Source organism: Beta vulgaris, chromosome 5, assembly GCF_026745355.1.
Source record: "Beta vulgaris subsp. vulgaris cultivar EL10 chromosome 5, EL10.2, whole genome shotgun sequence".
Taxonomy (NCBI): Eukaryota; Viridiplantae; Streptophyta; class Magnoliopsida; order Caryophyllales; family Amaranthaceae; genus Beta; species Beta vulgaris.
Window position 1 is genome coordinate 66,618,127 of NC_079206.1, and position 18,445 is coordinate 66,636,571.

General features: G+C 36.1%; 2 protein-coding genes across 5 annotated transcripts; both read right to left on the reverse strand.

The window, feature by feature from the left end:
- Positions 1 to 1,797: 1,797 nt before the first annotated feature.
- Positions 1,798 to 11,347, reverse strand: LOC104894731 (putative E3 ubiquitin-protein ligase XBAT35). Its single transcript, XM_010681035.3, has 9 exons — positions 10,998 to 11,347; positions 10,767 to 10,881; positions 9,649 to 9,729; positions 9,428 to 9,516; positions 9,208 to 9,308; positions 8,625 to 8,712; positions 5,084 to 5,186; positions 4,348 to 4,433; positions 1,798 to 2,794 (listed from the first exon to the last, which is right to left on the reverse strand). Exons 1-9 carry the CDS (start codon positions 11,097 to 11,099, stop codon positions 1,988 to 1,990), a joined length of 1,572 nt encoding a protein of 523 aa, XP_010679337.1. The 5' UTR covers positions 11,100 to 11,347; the 3' UTR covers positions 1,798 to 1,987.
- An 878-nt stretch (positions 11,348 to 12,225) lies between these two features.
- Positions 12,226 to 18,299, reverse strand: LOC104894732 (transcription initiation factor TFIID subunit 4b). Of its 4 annotated transcripts, XM_010681036.3 has the most exons (14): positions 18,151 to 18,298; positions 17,790 to 17,846; positions 17,288 to 17,339; positions 15,787 to 16,019; positions 15,504 to 15,701; positions 14,809 to 14,930; positions 14,641 to 14,728; positions 14,401 to 14,536; positions 14,239 to 14,294; positions 14,105 to 14,161; positions 13,873 to 14,013; positions 13,693 to 13,758; positions 13,086 to 13,275; positions 12,226 to 12,643 (listed from the first exon to the last, which is right to left on the reverse strand). In XM_010681036.3, exons 2-14 carry the CDS (start codon positions 17,820 to 17,822, stop codon positions 12,468 to 12,470), a joined length of 1,548 nt encoding a protein of 515 aa, XP_010679338.1. In that variant the 5' UTR covers positions 17,823 to 17,846; positions 18,151 to 18,298; the 3' UTR covers positions 12,226 to 12,467. The 4 variants fall into 4 exon arrangements, with proteins under 4 accessions (XP_010679338.1, XP_048493592.1, XP_019105353.1 ...); XM_048637635.1 differs by lacking the exon at positions 17,288 to 17,339 and having other exon boundaries at positions 18,151 to 18,279; XM_010681037.3 differs by lacking the exon at positions 13,086 to 13,275 and having other exon boundaries at positions 12,500 to 12,643; positions 18,151 to 18,299.
- Between the last annotated feature and the right edge of the window lie 146 nt (positions 18,300 to 18,445).

Here is an 18,445-nt window from a genome sequence, read left to right on the forward strand (position 1 = left end):
TTCCACATCGTACCCCTAAAATTTATTAACCTTACACAAAGTACCTTTAGATATAAAACGGTTGATTTTGGGATTTTCTTACCTTGTGGGCATAGAGTAGGATTTTGTAGCCTTGTTAAATTACTGAAATTTGGAATATGATTTGATAAATTAAAGACTAAATGAGATTTAAAGTAGAAATTTTTATTAGTAAGGATATTTTGTGTGACGTTTAGAGAGTTTAGGGGTACAATGTGTAAAGTTCAAAAAGGTCGGGTACAACATAGAATTTCGAAAAACATAGAGACACTACGTAAAAAACCCTTTACTTGAAACATTTATTCGGACATACTTGCTGATATGTAACTTTAATCATTAACATCTTTAATTTCATATAAGTAAAAATAAAAAAATTCGATATTTTTAAATTAGATGTTCATGTAAATCTGACATATCTCACATGAGTATATGTTACTTTATGTAGAATTCACATAATATAGTCAAAGAAAGTGTCTGAATAATGTAGAAGTCAAAACGTTTTAAGAAATGAATGAATTACCTGACTTATTTTTTTAAAGATGCAACATTTACATTTTTGTGGAGTTAGACTAAAATATAATGAACGTAGCATTTTCTCAATTGGTTGATTCACTGAATTAATATTTAATTGCATTAAATGACCTAAGAAAATATCAGGATGACATTGATTTAGATTAGCCAAATGAATAACTAATTAAAATCACGTCGTTTTAACAGAATTTTGTCCCATATTTCATATTAGATATGTCGTTTTAAAGAACATCCCACTCAAAAAAGTAATTCAATGAAAATTCCACTAATAAAAAAAGCTGATGATTCTTCATGGTAATGTATTAACTAATTATTATACTAATTATCGCTTATGGAAAATAAATGTGCTTTATTTAGCGTACCCACTAAGTCAATGTGGTGGAAAATTCATGTTTTTTAATGGTACACCAAATTTTAAAATGTCAACCAAGAAAATCTAGAAGTTATATAGTATATTGAATCAATATATTCTCTAGAGCTTTCGTTTTTGTAAATTTCTACGCGTGGTTAGACAGGATTTCAGTAAGGAAGAGAATTTCACATGTACTTTCACAATTATGTGATAATTGACCCTCTAAATATAAATGTGATTTATCGACTTACTTCTCTCGTTTTTTATTAGACGACTTTGACGATCTTTTATGATTTCTATTTAAGAAAAAATAGAGTTTTTTTCTTTATATGTAAATGAGTGATTAAAGCGCAATGATGTAGACGGGATTCGATTCCAGATCTCGGATATCACCTACATAAAACTTTACCAGCTAAATTAGATGACATCTACGCTTAATAAAAAAACATATCGAGAGATCTTTGTTAGTTTCGTCTCAATATATATTTTCAACTTTTTATAGTAATTTTTTCTTATTTATAATTAGAGACATTAAAGTTCAAATTAGTGCACCGTCAAGTGTCCCTAAAAAAAAATGACCAACTAATGAAAATGGCAACAATTAATGTTCGTCATTTTATTTTTTTAATAATTCTCCAACAGAAAATTCCTTCATTTATAATATAGTAGACCACGTTTCATTTGATAATTGTTTTTGATAAGGAAATGAGTTGAAAAATCAAAAGTATCCTTCATGAAATAAGTTTCTTGAGCTCCACAATGACATAAAAGGACAATAAAAGTTTGAAATTTAAGCTGTTCAATTATACTAATATTACATATTATTTTTGGAATAAACTAAAAACAAATATGAGTTCTTAATTACAGATAAAAGTATATAATTAGAACGAGGAAGCTTCTGAAAATGGATTCACATAGATATATAATTTATAGCACATCTATAACTCATTCTTAAAACAATGTTGTGGTTTCTGACTATACAATGATTCAATATTACTTTACAAAATTGAACATGATCATAGTGTAACATAACACCATATCCCCTAATTGCATAACTGGCAAAAGAATTGTGAAGTAATCTTGGTCTCAAACAGCATAAAGTCTGATAACCTGATCAATTTTGGCCCGGCAAACAGGGCAAACCCCTTTCTTGGATTTGATTTCTGATAAGCAAGAGATGCAACCAGCCATATGACCACAAGGAATGCATGCCCCCTCAATCGGGGCTTCCCAACATATCACGCACCCAGACTCATCCGATTTACCTTTTGCTTCGCCACTGGTGACGGGCAAGTCCATAGGGACCATGTCGATTGTAGGATAATGAATAGGCCCGTCATCTAAAACATCTGCAGGCAATGGAGGAGCTGATGGAGCAGAAGGAATGGATGTTGGGACAACAGTTGTAGGATTGACACTTGGTTCAGATGGACCTGGATCAGCCCATCCATTATATTGCTCCGGTTTGGGTTTATCGGCCCATCCATTGCAGCTTGCCTTTGTGGGTGGTGGAACACTGGATGGGCCCCAGTCACTGTGAGTAGCATTACCTTTCATATCACCCCAAACTGTTGTAGTAGAACTTGACTGAGAGTTCGAACCTGATGAAGATTCTGGCCGATGGCTTGCCTTAGCTTCTGGTAGTGTAGGCCTGGATGGACCTGGATCAGCCCACCCATTATGTTGTTCTGGTGTGGATTCATAGGCCCACCCGTTGCAGCTTCCCTTAGGGGGTGTTGGGACAATAGATGGGCTGCAGTTACTGTGAGCGGCATCATTACCATCAACATCGCCCCAACCATTTGTAACAGAAGTTGACTGAGAATTTGAGGCTGATGAAAATTCTAGTCGATTGCTGGTGTTAGTTTCTGGTAATGAGGGTGATGGCATAACCTAGTTAACCAATTTCGCAAATTATCAAGATTAGCATTTTTTATACATGCTTCTCTATAAATAAATATATCGGATGGATGCCTAAAGTAAAGTCAATCTTGTAATTTAATATTTTGGACCGGAATCTGTATTTTTAAAAAATATACACGATTTCCATGTTCTGTATCCTCCACAATGAGTGAGCTAAAGTAATAGGCTTTCACTTGGTTAGCATGACACAATATTCAACAGCTCCGAAACACATTATTCAGCATCAACAGCCTAATTCCCTCAAACCATCATTTCATGACTTCAGGTCCATTGAAAATAAATTCTCAGGAAAATAAGAGATATTAAACGCAAAGGCACTAAGAAACTTGGACTAGAGGGCTATGACCCAGTTATGGCCAGCAAATACTAATGCACTGCTACTGAGATCAAGTCAGAAGAAATACAAAATACTCACACCTCTTATTATTTGGCCCATTTGCTTTATCAAGGTCAAACATCGATAACATCGACCATCAATTCACATCGATATATAAGAGAAAACAATATCATGTGGGATCTTGTTACTGTTGTTAGTATCCTTGTATCGTGTTGTTTTCCAAGTATCAACTTTTTATAATTGTTATTTAACGTAATTAAAGATATTAATGGTCAAAAGTGCATCTTGGAGAGTGTAAAAAAGTAAATGAGACAAACAACAAGGGACAGAGGGAGTAGCGGCTAATTTCCTTTCAATTTGTTGGAACGATCCTTGGAAGCTGAAAATGAAAGCTTGTACTCGGCAAGGATTTAGTAACAAGCTTGCATGAGCAGCCATGAGGCCCTGTCTAAAACTTCAGCGATCAGCAGTCAACTTCAAGCAACCACTAATTATTATTAAAGCATGAGCTACTAATTTTCCCAAAATTTCTAGTAGGCTGCATGATCTGAACCTCTAACCAAGGAGATTCTGTGATTACCCAAGTTATAGGCTATATATTATCTCTGAGCTACAATACTTCGGTTAAACGCCCTAGGACCATCAGAAGCCATGAACTAAAATCTCTACATGATAGGCACAACCACGAACTACCTAAGGTTCATAGCCCTTAAGTTTGCTATGTATAGGATCCTTAACTAGGACATGCAGGTGCAAAAGGTCACGGCCATCCGGGTCTGAGAGCACCATCTCTTCCACCCTCTAGAAAAAGAAAAGGGATGAGAAATAGCAAGAAGTAGTTATAGGTCCGCACAGAGCCTTCCCAAAAATTCTGATGCAATTTTTTTCCCACCCCGAAGCACGAATGGTATTCACGATGGTATCTACTATAAAGAGCAAGCTTGTCAAGAAAAAAACATATTTGTAAGTGATATTTGAGAGGGATGGTTAGAGTAAGGTTTCAGTTCCACTCCAATGCATGCATTGCCTAACCAGATAAATGTTCATTGAGCATAAGACTAACACTATCAGCTTTCTCAAATTAAGCAGACTAAACAAATTGCCAGTTTAATATGCCTGTGCACAATTGCACATCAGGATAAGGCAGAAATTAGTCCTAAAGTAATGCTAGGCATTTGATAAATACCTTAGGAAATCCTTTGCAAGCACTATATAGCTGAGCAAGTTGATGCCTGTCTCCTTCAATGGCCGATAAAAATTTATAACGGGTCCCTGGAAAAAGGAGGATAAAGCAATATTTTAGAGAGAGAACCCAAAGGAGGTGGATGGCAGACACCACTCTGGCATTCTTCACACAAAAGGGGGGGGGGGGGGGGGAGAGCTTGTTTATTAGATGAATAATACAGCTCCCATATAGCAATCATCTGACAAGGATAGTGCTAATCATATACTATCTTTTGGTAACAAGCTTTCAATTAATTCTCCAATTACATAGGAGTAGGACCAAAAGCAAACTGATAGAAAGCTTCAACCATAACGTTGATGTTGAAAGAAATCATCAGACATCTTGTTTTATGTCACATTTCTAGTTCCTGCGGTATCAATATCAAGTTTCTACAAGAACAAAATTTACAAGGTTCACTACAGAAATATATGACATATATTAAGCATGTTTTGTTCTCTCCAATTTTCTATTCATTGTAAAACAGCACTACAGACAAAGGCTTAGGCTGAGCACAGGGGGATACTAGCTTCACACCCCATAACTAACTGTAGAAGGCATAACCATTCAGCAATGACAGATTTTGAAGTAATAACTAGCTTAGCACAGATAAATATCCCTTTTCACAGGTGAGCACTAGAGAATGGAGCATGCCAAAAAGAAGTGAGCTGGCAAATATAATATATAGTAATGAACTTACTAGTTGATTCATTCAAAATTGTCAAGGAGGGATCTGACTCATGAAACTTTGGCTCCCGAATATTGCACTTCCAAAGAGGGATGATAGTACGAGGTTGGGGATCCTGTTCATTACAGCTATATTTAGAAGGGGAAAAAAAGGTAGGTTTACAAAGTCACAAGATGAGTTTTTAAACTATGGAATTAAAACCCAGTTGTTCCTGTTACGTAACGGCCATTCTGTAACGGATTTGGAAGTTGTCGTTCCGAGAAATCCCATTATAGAACGCCACATCAAAAATCATGTCCTTCTCGCCATGTCATCCGTTACGTAGCAGTGACTTGCCAGGTTAGAACTTAGAACATTCTTTTTTTTGTTAGGTCTGTTCTTTTGACAGGATTCACGAAAGAAAAAACATAAATAGTAAGAAAAACAATATGTACACACTCAAGAAGGGAGAATAAATTAGTAGGGGTATTTAAGTTTGGATGTGTATGAGTTGTTTCTTACTTCTGTTTTTTTAATTGCACCGTTTGTTGTTCATGTTTGTCGAAACGCTTCTTTGAACGTTAACATCTCTAATTGCATATAAGTAGGGATTATAAAAAATTTGATATTTGGAATCCTCAAATTGAGATGAATCTAAGGCGACCCACTTTGACTATGTTTTTTCTTATACTATAATGATGTGAAATAGCTTAACAATGTTGGTTGATAAATAGTGTCAAAAAGGAAATGGTGTAGTTAAAAAAGAACAAAGGAAGTATATTATGATGAAGAAATACTTGGTTAAATTACAAATTTGCAAATATGACGTTAAATCCCTTATATGTGAGCTTTTTCAAAAATTTCACGCTGCTTTAGCCGCGATCTGTCCATAACTCCAATACAAGCTGCTTCCGCGATAACGCGACCGCATCTGCAATTTTTTCTGTGGTTTAAAGAACAAAAGATACATGCAAGACACCAGTATTCGAGAGCAACTCCGCCACCATCACTCAAGCTGTAAGATCAGTTAGGTCACATCATAAACATTTTAAGAATACAAAGTTGATAACCCGATCTGAATGCACAGACATGTGATGAGATATCCTATGAATACAATCCGCAGGTATGAGCACTGGTTCAGCCCTCCACCCAACCCTTGTACTGGCGCACGCGAAGTTGCAAACCATGCTCTAGAATGAATAACTGGATCATGGTAGCTCTTGCATCCAAAAACTCTAATTTTAAACAAGTAAAAAAGGGATATGCATTCCTATGTCCATTTCAAATACACCGACATAGACATTGGATCGCAAAACAATTAGAAGTCTGATGAGTGAGAATTCAGTCTCACTCACGTATATATTTTCGTTGTTTTTGCATGTTTTTTTTGGATTCTTGTGCATTTTCTTTCTCCATTCTCCTAATTTTCATCCTCCATTAGTAAATGCTTGTATTTAGGATCTCTTAGTCTTCTCCCCCTCCCCTTGATCACTAACATCTATTTTAGTGTTGGCTTGTTGCTTTGTTGAGAGAAAAGACCAAAACAGGGGAGGAGCTGGCACTCCTTCAAATACAGGAACGGTAACTCCTAGGAGTTGCAGGGCATAACACATCAAGGTAGGAAGTTTGGAGCGAGGAGCGAGCGACCATGGATTAAGCGCCCCTGACTTGTATACACAAGGAACGGGTGCTTCATAGGAAAGAGGAGAATGTGCTCCTACTGCACACAATTCAAGAAGACACTGAGTTTTGAGCGACCCATGAGCTAACCATGAGCAAGAGAAACTGAAACCCTAGAGAGAGAAAGTAGATCTTGAAAGTTTATTGCCCTACCTTGATTAAGACTTGTGTACATAAAGTCATAAATTTGGTTTGTTGCTTGCTTAATTCTGTGTATTGTGATTGAGTATCCTCTTTCAACTCCACAAATGACTTCCCACACAAAGAAATACAAGAACCTAAACAATGTCAACCAACCCCTCCCTCAGCGAACAAGTCCATATCCCCGCCCTTCAAATTGATCCCAATACCAACCACAAAGGCCTACCAAATTCTATCATGGGCCTACCCTCGAAACTCTTGGCATTTTTCAAGATGTTCTTGCGTGCCTCACGGACTTTGGTTGGGATTTTTTTCTTCTCTGAGTGCCTTAGACCCTTGAGTTTCTCGCTTCCCTTGAGCGCACTCTAAATAGGGAGGAGGAGTTTGATATAAATTTCAAACTTCTTAAGCAAATTTCACATGATCACAACGAAGCTAAATGGGGTATTTGTCGGGCCCCAAGGCGAGGATTTACCACCCTCACATCCAAGACTTCCCCGTTTACAACCAAGAAGCCTTTTGGAGGCTCATAGCCTGCTCTCTAAACTTTCAACCTCGAACCACCACCTCATTGGCCATCATCTCCTTCGTTCTTAGGTACACCCATGACCCATCAACTACTCGTTGGGTGCGTATATACTAGGCAAGAGCTTAGTTAAATGACTCAAGAAGACCTTGTAGCACTTTACATGGCAACCAAGACCCCCAATTGCCTAGGGGAATGCTTAACTCGGTTTTAATTTCTTAGAAAGGTGTGTGGAGATAAGGTTGGGGGAACTCTATAAGGGTAGATTGACATTGGTGGTATGATATCTGTAATAGCTATTCACACGGGATTTGGGAAGCACCTAAAGCAACTAAAGCTTATAGATAGTAACCCTTTCCTTAACCTTTGCGGCAGATGCAATACATCCGTCCTTCTCTAGACCCCCCGAGCGTTGGATTTAGCTTGTCAAGGGTTACCACCGTTATTTCCTCCCTAACCCGAGGCCACTAGGATTGATCGAGAAGTGGATAATGTTTAGGATGTTGATAGTGAATCCAAAGATGAACCTCCAACCCGTGCACAAAATGTTGTTTCCCCTCCTAGAGGTCTCTCAAGTAGACAACCTCAATCTTCCTCTTCTCCCTCTTTTGATTATGAATTTGTTATCACCTTCCTCTCACTTACTCAAAAAAAAATCGTATGTTTTCTATGATGGAGGACATGCGGAATGATTATGATGGTATGATGGTGCAAACCAACCAAATCTACAAAGTCAAAACCTTCTCCCAACATGAGGGATACCTAAGCTCAATGCACAACTACAATAAGAACGTTGTCGTTGAATATAATAAGTTCAAATAAGGGGAATTCAGCTTGTGAAACTGGAAATGCCACTTGTCAGCAACATTACCCATATACCAATGTTGTTGGTAGACAGTGTGTTGTGTGCATTTGCATTGTAGATTCACGAAAACCTTAGTCTTAAACAATCAAGCCACTCAGAAACGAGATTGGACTTTTGAGATGCAAAGCCCAAAAAGGAGAATGCGTACCCAGTACCCACGTTTAACTATTTCACTAGGACCCAATATTCATAGACTCAATAGCGAATTATATAAAGATACTGAATTATAGTAGTCCAATATCACAAACCCCCGATTCCTATAGTAAGCCGAAAATTGAGAATACAGAGGCAGAAAAAGAACATAGCAGATCCTATGGTTTCAAACAAAATTTCAGGTAAGACTTGGAAATAAAGTTACATACCTGTGCACTAGGATACACAGCAAGCTCCAATTTTGGAGGCTTCTTTGTATTTGGGGGACCACAAGGAACAACCACCACCCAACTCTTCCTGGGAAAGTTATGAAAAAGGTAAGAGAAATATAACAACTTTGAAGTTGCATGAAAGCTATATAGCAAACTATTGTTGAAATGAGTATTGACGCTTTTTTTCAAAAGAGTAAATTTTATTTGAAGTTACAAGTGGAAAGAGAACCAGCTACTTTGGGACCATTGACTTTTCACTCAGTCACTATAAACTTAATTTCGCTCAAACCTTCCCCACAACCATGTCAAAATGTCAAATAAACTTTCACTTCCATACTTATCATCAGTCTTGGGATAACATATTTTTGAAACTAGAATATCAGCAAAAGGCTCATAGTAGATGGACAAGATTAACAAAAAAAACAACAGGTTAAACCCGTCAAAAAGAGGGGAAAAAAAAATCAGAAGCCCGTGCACCATTTAGCTTGATTGTTGGGTCTCAAGGATAGCTACACTTTTATAGACAGAAACGATAGCTCTAGATGAATATGCAAAGTGCAAAAGGTAAAGGAAACATTACTTTGAGCTCTTTCTTGCTAACCGTTGAGGCACCAGCGATTCAAGGATGCCTGGCACCAACAGAATCTCACGTATATCACCAGAGAAATAGCAAATATGAGCCTGAGAGGAGGGAAGCAAAACCCCACAAACAAAAAAGGAATAGAGAAATATAGTGCATTTAGCTGTAAATCTTCAAATATAAAATCCAGCCATCATAATTATTATTCCAAATAAAGTACCTCAATTGCATGTACAACATTGGTATGTCCTTTTGTTCTGGCTACATCTAACGGCGTTTGACAATCATCATTTCTTGCAAAAGGGTTTGCTGCAATTATTTTAACAGAGTCCATTATACATTGACATACTAGCATTCGATAGACTTCAATCACTTAAGTCTCCACTACCAGGAAGCACAGAAAGACAATCTTAAATGCTCGGTGACTACTTTGAACTGTACCTCCATGCGCTAGAAGCAACTTAACAGTGTGGTCTAGGCCTCTCTTTGCAGCATGATGCAAAGGTGTACCTGCATGACTACCTAACATACAAATGGGAACTTCTGAGATCAATGAAGAGAAAGAATTGCCACACAGAAATAGAAATAAGAAAGAACCATATAAGATCAAAAGTGAGCATTTCAATTCTTACATAACTTCCCAGCATCATATTATAACACAAGTAACTCTTTAGTACTCCCTCCGTTTCATTTTAATCTACACACTTTGACATTTTACACTATTCACAAATTTCACTTTGACCATCATTTGTGATTTATACGCGGATGAAAATATAGTCATGTGTGATCTTGTTAGATTCATCATAACATGTATTTTATTAATATGTACTTTTTATAATTTTTACAAATACAAAAGTAAAGATATATGTCCTCAAAGTTTTGCGTTGGCATGCGCGAAAAGTGTAAGTGTGTAGATTAAAATGAAACGGAGGGAGTACCATTGATCCCAGATAAACTTTGTTTTAGCTAGCTTTTTTATTAAAAAAGTTGAGACAAAAAAAAATCCGAATCAAATGTCATGATCTATTCTCTAAATTCTATACAAAACTATGATCACTTGTGCTAATCTACTCAATATCTCAATCTACCTCCCCTTTCAACTCATATAGGAGACACACTTCTTCCATTTAACAAAACGGAGGCAACTTCGGTCATTTCATAAAAATACATTCCTTAACTAATATGTATTACCATAAAACAACACTAATTTACACCTTTATAGTAGTATATGAGTATATGACTGATCAACAAACAACCTAATGAGGTACACCAGAATCAAGTGGGCAATAATCTTCGCGACTTAAAACCAACTAAATCCTAACTAAATCTGGAATAAACTCAATCATTACACACAACAACATCCAATAAGTATCATCTCACTCAGCCAATTCTACATATATAGGAAAAGACTATAAACCAAAAAAACTGAGCTAGTAAGACTTAATTCTTCAAATATCAACAAAAAAATACCAATACTCATAAACTCATTCAATCAAATCCAAAGCAATTGTTAGTTTTATAATAGAAAATTAAAAAAAAAATAAAAAATAAAAACTTACCAGGACGATATGCATTAATGTTAGCACCCAACTCAATCAAAGTCTTTGCTACAATATAAAGTCTTGGATCCATAGAAGCCACAATCAAGGGAGTTTTCCCTTCTTTATCAATCCACTGTAATTCACAATTATAACCCAGGAAAATCATAATCTTATATTTAAAAAAAATACCATCTTTACTCCATTTTTTCAGTAGAAAATTGAAATGAGAAGAAAAAGAAAGAGAGATACCTCAAGACGAGCACCTTCTTTGCAGAGAGCTTTAATGGCTTCAACATTTCCTTCCATCACTTGCTGATAAACCGATTCATCTTTTGAGTTTTTTTGGCCCATTTTTCACTACTTTTTTTTATTGATTTTTTTTTTTAAGAAAATGGAATTGAATTGTATTCTAAAGTATACCCAGAAAATCTATTCAAATTCCCATATTTTTACAGGCACCCTCAATCTTAACGATGAAGAAGGATGAGTGTGAATTGAGAAGATTGTGTATTTGTGTGTGCGCGGTCGTTTGGCATTTGGGGAAACTTTAAGAAAGTTGATTAAGCAACACGTTTGTATGGTGAGGAAGGTGTGCATGATGAACATTAATAGCTAAGTTATGAACATACATATCAATACCAATGAATTAGGTTGTGGTGGTGGTACCGGTAGATATTAGAGCTTTTTTTTATCCAAAAGAGGTACAAACACCAATAGAAAAAGTAAAACAACGAAAGAAAATAAACTACTAAAATCTTCGTGGTAGCTTTATTAGAGTTTAATAGTGAAAATTGATTTTATGATAATTATTCTTCGGTAAAATTAATTGGTAGTTTAAAATGATATCAAAAATAAAATATATCAGTCTTCAAAAACTACTCAAAAAAGCTAATATTTATAGCTTTTCCAAAACATGAGTTCAAACACCAAAAGCTATTTCAAACACTACTTTTCACCATCATTAGAGTTTTGACTAAGTTCAAATACTAAAATCCACCTTAAAAGCTATTGCCGAACATGTCAATATGTCTTAAATCGATAATTTGTCCATTATATAATTATATTCAACCATATAAGAAGACTAACTTCAATGTAACTCATAATTACTCTTAAAATTATCAAACATCCTAGTGCCTTAGTATATCCTAATAATAATGCAACCAAATATAATTTTCCCCAAAAAACTCCTGTTTTTAAAATTCATTATAGTTCTCTTAATAAAGCATTTAGTTGATTTATTTTGACAATTCCACTAGCACGAAGAACAAATTTCCAATTCAGCAAGATTCATCAACCTAACCCCAAACGAAGACAATGGCATCATAGATAAGAAAAATACTTCTACCAGTTCATAACATCATCCGTCATTACTATCTCTTCATTATTTTGTAATCGTTCTTTACTTGGGTGGTTGAAATCTCTCTATTTCATACATATTCATCTCTGAGTTTTTCTGAAATAAATCGAGTAGATGGAGTTTTCGGAACAACAATTGGTATTCATTACATTAGCTAAAACTTTTTTTGTTCTTGTTCATTTCTATCACAACAAGGACTTTACCTAAAAAGGGGAAAAAAGAAAGGTTCACAAGAACTCATAAGTGGCACCGTAAGTGGTAAGAGCAAAACTTCATGGGCACTATACACTAAACAGGTAACCAACGTTGTTGCAACTTCTACACTAACAAGCTGATACAATGAAGCCATAAATCCCCCCCTTTCACTCAGTTTGAGCAGGATCATCATGCATTTTGTCGTAGAGACGATACATTATTGTGGACTTCGCCATCTGAGGTTCTTTTTCCAGCACGGCAATCACATCCTTGATGGAGATACGCCGAGCTACCCTAACAGATGTTGCAGCAACCTGGCTTCTACCACCTTGTGTCACCAGACCTGCAGCAAAAACAAGTTCACATATTAAAATGAGTGTTTTCAATACTTTTCTTTTCTATCCCTCCCTTGCAAATTAGTTTACGCACACTGACTTTCACTGTCTCTAAGAAAATTTATATATGAAGAATGATCATAACAAGCTTGTATTTTCATAATATACATTTGGTGACGAATAAAAAAGAGCCTGCATGACTATGTTTTTTCTACATTGGTGAAGATTAATGGGCCAAAGTTGGTGAAGTTTGACCTATGTAAACTAATCTAAGGCTGAGCAAGTAGTTTTATCTTTTACTCCAAAGCTTGGGGATGTAAATGAGAATGGAGGGAGATGCCAAAGGTATGCGAGGCAGGAGAAATGAAAAGCTCTCTTTGTCCATGAATCATAACTATGGCAGATTCAACCAACAAATTATGCGCTATTCAGACAATAACAACTCATTACCAGATGCAGAAAGATCCCTTTGTCCAGTTCCTCGAATTTCCTTTTCATTCCCAACAGAATTCGCTAATTGACGAGCTTGTACCATAAGGTCCCATTTTAATTTCACATCATCCCCCCCAACAGCAGCTCGGGAAGCTACATTTGCTGCTGTTATACGCAATTTGTCATCCTTTTCTTTGTTTACTGGTATCTATGCACAAAGAGAATTGTACAAGATCCACTATAACTCTTTCCACTGATTGCATGAATAAATTCAAAGAAATATCCACAAGAATACTTTCAAATATTGGCCATCTACCCATAATAATCTCAATAATGGATTATTTTAGTGTAATCCCAACTATGGGAGATGTGACCTTCTGGCTGATCGTTAACTTCATTTCTTAAGCTCTTTCCTTCCCTTTTCTCCTTTGGTGCCTCTCTTGTCAGCCAACAACGCTTGACACATCATCATTCCACCTCTTAAACTAATCCGTTCAGGTCACCATATCCTTTTGAGAAGACAGTTGGGATTATTCTAGAATAATCTATAGTTGAGATTATTATGGAAAGACTGCCCATAATTTGATTATTCTTGTAAATTTTTCTTAAATCTAATCAGCTTTACCTTCAGTGACTTTGGACGTCCTTTATCTTTCTCTTTCTCAGCATTAACTACGGCACTGCTGTCACACTGCCATTACCACATAGAAACAGAAAATCCCAAGCATAAATTAAATAAATATTCACAGGGAATAACAACAAAAAATGAAAAAAAGAACTTATAGAAGCACACTAAGATGCGCACTTCATTTTGTTTCCGGAGTTTCTCAGCTTCAGCTTGTTTCTTATCCCATTCTTCTCTAGCTTTTCGATTAATGGCCAAAATTTGTTCTCGAACATCAGAAGTGACAACAGTACCATGCCTTGACTTTTCAAAATCAGCTCGCTGTTGAAACCATGAGCTTTTAACTTAGGAAGGTAGTTAAACTATGATTATTTTAATCAGGCAATCAGCAGACAGACGACAGAAACTATACCTGTTTTGACACTCTGATCAGACTACTTATCAAGCCACGCAATCTTTCCTCTACACACTAATGATCAAATTGTTTATGGGCACTGACAACAAGAGAGAGACAATCAGACAAGTATGAAGCACTTAAAATCTTACAAGTGAGAGGCACCGCTCCACATCATGGCTCAAGTTCTTCAACCCATATTTTCTCACTGATGAACACAAAGTAAAGAAAGATGAGCACCACAGAATAAGTTTGCCCTTAAATAATTATCTAATGAAGCTTCAGAAGACTCATAAAGATGGAAAAATATTAACTTATTTTTGCCAACTTCTTCTGGAGAGGAACCTTTTGCAGAATCAGTCTGTCCTTTTGTTTTTGAACAGCCTTATGAGATGCTTCTGATACTCTACTATCATCCTGGGGACCAGAAAATAACTGTTCCTCCTCTTCCTATCATTGGAAATTTAAAAAAAGATGAAGATAAAAAAAAACCCAATTGCTAAATCAGCTATTATAGTCTAAAAAAGAAACAGCACTGGAGATAAACAAAATACCGTAAGATTAATCCCACTAACAGCAGTAACATCATTAAGATGTTCGATGCTTTGATCGGAGAAAGCCCCATAAAACTTTTGCTTCTTACTGCAAGGTCATTGAGGCAGGATAAATTAAAAAAGACTTTTGATGGAGTCGTTAGATGTTACCGGAACTACCGGAACTACCTTGGAAGAGATGGTGAAGGATCAAGTGGCTTCTTCAGACCAATAGATGGCTTTTTAGCTGATGCCTTGGAGTTGCTCTCAATACCATTAGTAGGAGTAACAGATATACTCTGAGACCTTATCTAACGTACAAAGAATCATAGAAAGCAGGGGCACAATTTGTTAGATGATCAAGAATAAGAAACATATGGCACATTACAAACAAGCATACGCCAAAAGAGGATCTGAGTACTAAAAGCATGGAACAAGATAAAAAAAAGTTCCAATGTTAAGACAGAAACAAAGTTTAGGAGAATGAGTTGAGCCTCAAATACGGGTGGGAAAATCACAAATAAATAAATAAATGAAATTGAGCTTGTTGACTTGCTCAACAGCTCCTTTCTGATCACTTGCTCATAACCATCTTTAAAAGAATAAGTTGAAAATCAGAGAGGGGGAGGAGAGAAAACCGACCAGTTCAAAGTTACACTGTAACACTAACCTAGATGGTGCTTTCCCAGCCCCCTGTCAATCCCACCATGTGCCCTGCAGTCTAGTCCACATTTTTCATCCATCCATACAGAAAAGAAAAATTCGAGAGAGAAATCACTCTACCCAATACCCAGTACATACATTTTGCATCTCCGGATATCAGTCAGTAAACCTTTGGACATTAGCTTACTCATGTTTGACGAAGCACCAATTGTTTCTCTTACCTGCCAAGGAACAGGAGCATGTTGCATTGAAATAGTGGACATGTTGGTCTGAGGCATGGTTGAAGTAGAAGTCCGTGTCAGGGCTGGAGTGTTATGGCTCTTCTGATATAGAAGCCCAAATGAATAAGGATCAGACAATTGGGGTGCAGTGCCAGTTTTAAGTCTCGGATGTGGCTGCTGATTAAGGCTTCTCTTTGACTGCACCAGAAATCAATTAGCTCCTCTCCATCCTGAATATTGACTGCCTCTTCAGCAGCAGGCAATTAAATAAAATTCAACATACCTTTGCGCCCATCTTAGTCGCAGCCAACCTACCACTAGGCGTCTGACAGCCATCGAGTTTTGTCTGAATATTCATACTACATCCATCTTCCTTCATCTCCACTTGAGATGATTCTTGTTCTTGAGTCCTTATATTTTGCTGCTCGGATTTGTTACCACTGTTTTTATCTTGGATAGAAGGCTGCCATTGTGAGTACATCTGACTTGACGTTTGACTGTTCTCTTGAGAGAATGCTGCAGACATTTTAATAGTAAATAACAAATGTGATTATTGATAAACACAAAAAAAAAAGTCATCCAGCAATCGAGGATTTTTCTTGGAAGGAAAACGATCAGGAGTAATTTCAAAAATATACAAGGTTCTACACCACACTATAGAACAAGAAAATTGAGCGTTACAACAAAATATTCCACAACTTATAACAGGGATGGAAACAAAGACCTACAATACATTAGGGAAATCAGTCTATGTTACTGAAGAAGAACAAAACCACAGTAAAAAGATACTCAGGAAGAATTCTAGGCTATTATAGATCCTTGAAAGTTTTTAAATACATATCATTCACATGCCATGTTATTAAATTCTTCATTCCACCTCAAATTGCAATTTCAGATCCTCAACACTTCTAAATGGGTGTGGATACTTGACACCTCATTTTGAGCCAAAATCAGGAGGTCTTCATAAAATAGCAAAAATCAAAACACTAGAAGACATACCAAAGTCTCACACAAGTACCTGAACCCGAGTAACATAGTAATGTAGGGAAACATTGAAGATTATTGAAAATAGTAAGCTAGAAAGTATAAGGAATCCTTGTAACTATATTTACAGCAACACGTGAGCACGTATCAACGTCACAGAAGTACCAGTGGCAGAACCAGGGGGCTGGGGTAGGCCCTGACTCCCTGTGGTTTTAAAGATTGATAAAAGTTAAAGGTAAATACTACTTACACTATATGGTTGAATTTGTTTAATGCTCCATATTTTGTGCTTGAACCTCCCTATTTGCATTTCTATTTCTAAGTTGCATCTCTTTTCTCTCATGATCTGGCACGTTTTGAGCATTTATTTCCCTTTTCTAAAAGAGCTATACACACCCCCCCCTAATAATAGATACATTTCGGCTCCGCCACTGAAGTACTCCAATTCGATTACCAATTACCATAGTTCAATGGAAACAATGAAGATAGCAAACTGTAAAATATGAGAAAATCTTGTGACTATGTTTACAGTCCAACCAATTCCCGAAAGGACAGAAAACCAATGCAGAAACAAGAACATCTAAGATAAGAACCAGTTGTACTTACTAGTATCCGGTTGTTTGCAAACAAGTTTCTCTATCACAACCAAGCAATGAAAACTCCAGAAATTGCTTTTCCATAATTTTCCACAATAAACATTAAAAAACCCAACAAGTGAAACTTAATAAACATCTACCATTATTCTAACAAAAAAAAGATTCCAAAATATAGTTTAAAAGTTAAAGAGATAAAAGGCTTACAAATATCTCTTTTCATAGCATCAGCATCTGCTCCAGAGTGCACTGACTCATCCTATAATTCATGATTTTCATTTCCCAAATCATAATAATTTCAGCCATTCTTATTAATACTTTGTAATCCTAAGAGATATTTTTACATAAAAGAAATACTAATTGAGGCTTTAAATTGGTAGAAATGATCAAGCAATACTCCCACAAATTCCGAGTTCTCTTTAATCTTTTTTACAGCGCGTATTTACAAAATTGCCACGATATGAACGTTATTCATTCCTTGCGTTACGAGCTACGAGTTCACCACAATGCAAAATACTTCCTCCGTTCTTTTTCTACTCCAACACTCGGATTTTTACACTATTCATCTACAACATTTAACTATCTATTGCGATTTTTATATAAGAAAAAAAATAGTCACGCTAAAAGATATTAAGAGTCAAAGTTGCACATTAGCAAAAAAGAACGTTCGTAGTAATTGGCAAACTTTGGCAAGAAAAGGGAGAAATACCTCATCGTCTTCAAGATTTATGATCCTATCCATAACTGAAGATTCAATTCAAAACTTCTGCAAATTGTCAATTATAACATAAACATATTAATGTACAATCACTCAATCAGGTACAAGAAATCTAAAAATTTCCGCGCGAAACTTTCTCTCTCCTCTCATCAATTTCCGCGCATAATTTACATCATAAGATTTTCTCGCTCCTAATTCTTTCGCATGTTCATTCTTCCTTAAGGTTTGGTACTTTCATGGCGGCAAAATAAACTAATTTAAGACGTTAATTTTTTTTAAAAAAACAGTGGAATTCGAATTGGCTCCGCCATTCATAGAAATTACTGAAGAAATTAAAGTTTTGAATTCATACCTGAAGAAAAAACGATTGATTGAGTATGTTGATTGAGTTCAAATTGAAGAAATGTGGCAATGGAGATTGGAGAGAGAAAATAGTGGAATTCGAATTGGCTCTGTATTTATACACAAGGAAACTTAACCAAGGGTATAATGGTTAAAAAATGAGTGTTCTTATTTCGTTTTTTAATGCATGTTTCGTTTGGACTTATTTTCAATTCGATCACAAAGTCTTATAAAAGATGGTCTCACGTTAGTCTTAATGTGAGACCTGTCAAAATAAGGATGTATTGGCGTCTGGCCCAAGCGCG

Coding starts and splice junctions, on each gene's coding strand:
- LOC104894732 (XM_010681036.3), bottom strand. CDS start 17,822: ATGGATAGGATCATAAATCTTGAAGACGATGAG. Junction 14,931..15,503: donor ATGCTCCTGTTCCTTGGCAG/GTAAGAGAAACA, acceptor TTTGTACGTTAG/ATAAGGTCTCAGAGTATATC. Junction 14,537..14,640: donor TTAGTGGGATTAATCTTACG/GTATTTTGTTTA, acceptor TTCCAATGATAG/GAAGAGGAGGAACAGTTATT.
- LOC104894731 (XM_010681035.3), bottom strand. CDS start 11,099: ATGGGCCAAAAAAACTCAAAAGATGAATCGGTTTATCAGCAAGTGATG. Junction 10,882..10,997: donor AAGAAGGTGCTCGTCTTGAG/GTATCTCTCTTT, acceptor TGTGAATTACAG/TGGATTGATAAAGAAGGGAA. Junction 9,730..10,766: donor CATTAATGCATATCGTCCTG/GTAAGTTTTTAT, acceptor TTTGTATGTTAG/GTAGTCATGCAGGTACACCT.